This window comes from Phalaenopsis equestris, unplaced genomic scaffold, assembly GCF_001263595.1.
Source record: "Phalaenopsis equestris unplaced genomic scaffold, ASM126359v1 Scaffold197839, whole genome shotgun sequence".
NCBI classification, from domain to species: Eukaryota; Viridiplantae; Streptophyta; class Magnoliopsida; order Asparagales; family Orchidaceae; genus Phalaenopsis; species Phalaenopsis equestris.
This window is the reverse complement of record NW_018217788.1, coordinates 1-3,893: the sequence shown is the minus strand read 5'-3', so window position 1 is coordinate 3,893 and position 3,893 is coordinate 1. Positions and strand designations below refer to the sequence as shown.

General features: G+C 33.1%; 1 protein-coding gene across 1 annotated transcript; it reads right to left on the bottom strand.

Moving 5' to 3' along the window:
* Nucleotides 1-691: 691 nt before the first annotated feature.
* On the bottom strand, nucleotides 692-1,434 carry LOC110035480. The gene is made up of 2 exons (XM_020739710.1): nucleotides 1,088-1,434; nucleotides 692-997 (listed from the first exon to the last, which is right to left on the bottom strand). The coding sequence occupies exons 1-2, from the start codon at nucleotides 1,202-1,204 to the stop codon at nucleotides 692-694; spliced, it is 423 nt and encodes a 140-aa protein (XP_020595369.1). The 5' UTR covers nucleotides 1,205-1,434.
* Nucleotides 1,435-3,893: the final 2,459 nt, after the last annotated feature.

The following is a 3,893-nucleotide window of genomic DNA, read 5'->3' as shown; positions in this document are numbered from 1 at the left end:
ATTGTTATTCAATAACCTAATAATTTTATAAGAAATTAATTATGCAATTATTTAGCATGCATACTTTCCTATCTAACAACATGAATAATCTGTTATAATCTAAATCTAACTGACATAAACATAAATGAAATCAAAATACATTTAAAAAAAATAAAAAATTACTGAAATTTAGAAATTTAATTACTCATGTTAATCTTACTTACTTGTCTCCCTGATTGTCTATCTCCAATCTCATAGATTCAAATGTTCTTCAATCTTAATTTATTTAATTATTAATTCTAAAATAAAAAATCAATCTTTAACTTTAATTAACATATACCTTTAATTTTAAAGTTCCTCAAAACTAAATGATTGTGTATTTACAAATCTAACACCGAAAGTTTGATTTTTACATTTATAAAATAATGGTGTCGTAAAGCTATGCACAGAAAAGGTGTATTTACTTAGAAAAAAAAGGGTAGAGATATGACGTTTTTGATGGGATGTTAAAAATTTAAGTGGTATGCATAAATATTTAGGCCTAAAATTTGTAAAAAACATAAAAATTATGTGGATGTATATAAATGCAATGAGTAATAATTAATACAAATTATGTAATATGTATGTAAATGCACGAGTAATAATTGTCAAGATTGACCAAACCCTCCAAAACCAAAACGAAAAGATGAAAAATCATGGGCAAAGTAGATACCTACGTGAAATCGATCTCAGAATCAACAGTAACTCTCGGTCCCAGAATTCTAGCTAGATCAAATACAGAAGAGTCCTTCCCAAAGAGGACGACAGAGACCTCCGGTGCCAGAGCCAGCCACGAACGCACCGCGACCTCTTGCCGCCCTCCCGCCAAATCAGGCAGTCCTCCATAATACGAAAACGAGCGCGGCGCGGCGAAGATTGTAACTGTGGGCAAAGTATCGTCATTCCCGACTTTCTGCAGAGCAGAGTAAAGACCCGCAGTGATCGCTACAAACCCAAAAGGCAATAAGAACCATCCGGCCTGCAATGCAGATTCCTAATTCACCACAATCATAGCAGAAGGCTTCTCTGTTATAAAATAATACAAGAAAAGAGGCTTCGAATCAAGAACCTTAGGGCTAAAGAAGCAGAGCAGGCGCCATCTGAAAAAGCATGAGAGAAGAAAAGATTGGTGCAGCCGTTTCCAGCCGGCGCTCGCACCCACGATTCTTCTTTCCTTGCCCGACATAAGTATTTATCTTTCAGTCTCCAAAGAGAATGCTTGCACCAGCGAAAAGCAAGATGGCGATACAGGTCAAAGATCGGGAAGATCGACAAATAAAACCTTGCAGACATTGCAGAAATATAAAGCTTGTACAAAAGTAAAAAAAATATGGGACTATTGCGGGAAATATCAGGCACATCGGCGCGGGATCTGTAGTCAAACCAGCCAATAGAGGATTGGAAAGGCACATGAGCCCGCACCCCAAAGACCAGCTGCTACACGCGAACCGTTGAAAAAAGATTTTTACTTCCGAAAGTTGCAAATTAGTCTAACTTTTTTAGAAATAAATTTTTTTATTTGAATTTTTTTAGGGGAATTGAACAACTGAACAAAAAGTATTCTAACTAAAAATAAAGGATTACAAAAGATTGTAAAGTCACAAATAATAAAAGTAAGAAATCAAATTTGCATATATGTTAAATTCAAATTTATTCGGGAGACCTGCATATGGAATAAAGAGTAGAAGGATCGAAAAGAGAGAGCAGAGTAATAGAAATGTAATGAACAATAAATTTGTGTAACTTTTATTCGTGCTGACATTTTTTTGATATACAATATTAAGCATGGGAAGCATAACCAAATAACAAACTATAATAGACATGCTCATGTCCAAAAATAAATAGTGAACATCATAGAAGCATCATAGTCGTTAGGAAGATGTGACACATCTGAGTAATAAAAAGATCAAGCAAAACATGTGAACCGAAAGAGACCAACAGTTTTGTAAAAATAAAAAATAAGTTACTAGTAATTGCGCACCATCCACTAATATATCATAACGAAGAAGCATAGGCATATGAAGAATGTCAATAACATGAAGAAGCATACTGAATATTTCAGAAAAAGAAAAGAAAATCGGCCATAAAAAGTTTCAATATGAGTGATATCAACATAGTGGAGGTTTGGTGGCAAGTGAACGAAACTGCCAAAACAAGATGTTAGATGAACAAACAAATGCAAGAGGGTCATAGCATAATTCCCGACACAATTACTTCTCAAAAGACAATAATCATCATCACCCTCCAAAAGAAAACAATCAAAATACTATGTCCTTACAGAGTTTAAGAATTCAAAATATTCTCCAAGAAAATAAACAAGTCATAGCCACAACAATCAATGTAGCATTTAAGAATAAATGATGACCTCATTGTCCTAAAAATAGCCAAAGGATTATTACAGGTTGTATGAGCAGAGGTTTTCATTATAGTGCAAGTAAGTATTATTTGAAAAAATAAATTTGTAAAGGATAATAGTGAAGCACAGTAGCAAAAACTAAATGTAACAAAAAGAGTCCAACATTGACAGAACATAGCTAAATGCTCAGTTTGACATAAAAGAATAAATTTCATTAAGCAGCCAACCAACGACAGAATATCAGTAAATTATTTTTTCATTAGGGAGACACTAGTCTATAAGGAAGTTAAGTAAGGAATGAAAGCCCTTATTAAGAGGAACTTAACCAAAAACTAGCAAAGTATATCAAAGTATTGTATTACACAACATAAATGACAAAACAACAGAGTCCTGCAATGAGAAATTGCTCAATTCGGAGCTTTAGAGGTACACATAGGAAAAGAGATTCCATCATAGTACTCAAAACTGTACGACATATCAAACAGGAAAGAGATGATAGGCTGCAGGTTTAGAGGATAGTGCCATCCAATGTCACAAAAGAGAAAGCAATGGATTGGTTAAGGTATGTTAATTATTCTTTGAAAATATCTTTCCACGGTTGGTTTCTCTTCTAGGTCCAAAATTTTGCATGAATTATTGTTTTAATGTAGTGTAGAAATAATAAATTTATGTTAAAATAATTCTCAATTTTTCTTGTAATCATTTCTTTCTTAATATAGCAACTTCTATAGTGAATAGAAAAATAAAAGAATCTTTTTTCCATCTTAGGAATGCTTTTCATAGCAATATGATCTATAATTTAGTGAATGGGTAGACTAAGAAAGGAACTGGTTGTCCAAGGGTGCCAACACAAAAGCATGGCATTGAAGAAAGAGCAGCTAAAGAAAAGATGATTAATTATGTCTTTATCAGTGTTGCATGTGTAGTTATAAAAGTTGTAGGGAATATATATTTTAATGATATCATCATCTATATTAAGTCTCATTAGACAACAATCCATGAATATATGAAAAATAATATAGCATATTTTTTGTGCCAAATATAATCAACTGAAACCATAAGAGTGTTCCCAACAATATATTCCTCTTAAATCATAGAAAATGGTGGTTTATTCAATTCTTTTCAGAGGGGCTTATCCGACCCATAAAGTATCAAGAGGTCATTAAAATAAAGGTAAATATCATGAGGATTCCAAGCATGAGTTGATAATCAAGTTGAGGAGAGGATTTGGAGGATAATGGAGAGAGTGGAAAGTATATAAGTCCAAGATTTCACATTACCATTTCTCATTGACTGATGAGACTCAGAGAAGATTGATGGCGAAACCATCCCTAATTACAAGTTTGATGTGTCTTGAACAAAATTGTAATATTAATGAGGGTTTCTAGAAGAAAGTGTTAGTTTTAAATTTGATGTCCCATAAGGAAAGATGGGATCCATGAAAACACTTAGCTAATAGAGATTGGCTTTTTTATATATATTAATAACCAGCTTAACTATGCACGAGAGAGAGAGAGAG

Coding starts and splice junctions, on each gene's coding strand:
- LOC110035480 (XM_020739710.1), bottom strand. CDS start 1,204: ATGTCGGGCAAGGAAAGAAGAATCGTGGGTGCGAGCGCCGGCTGGAAA. Junction 998..1,087: donor TCTGCTTCTTTAGCCCTAAG/GTTCTTGATTCG, acceptor TCTGCATTGCAG/GCCGGATGGTTCTTATTGCC.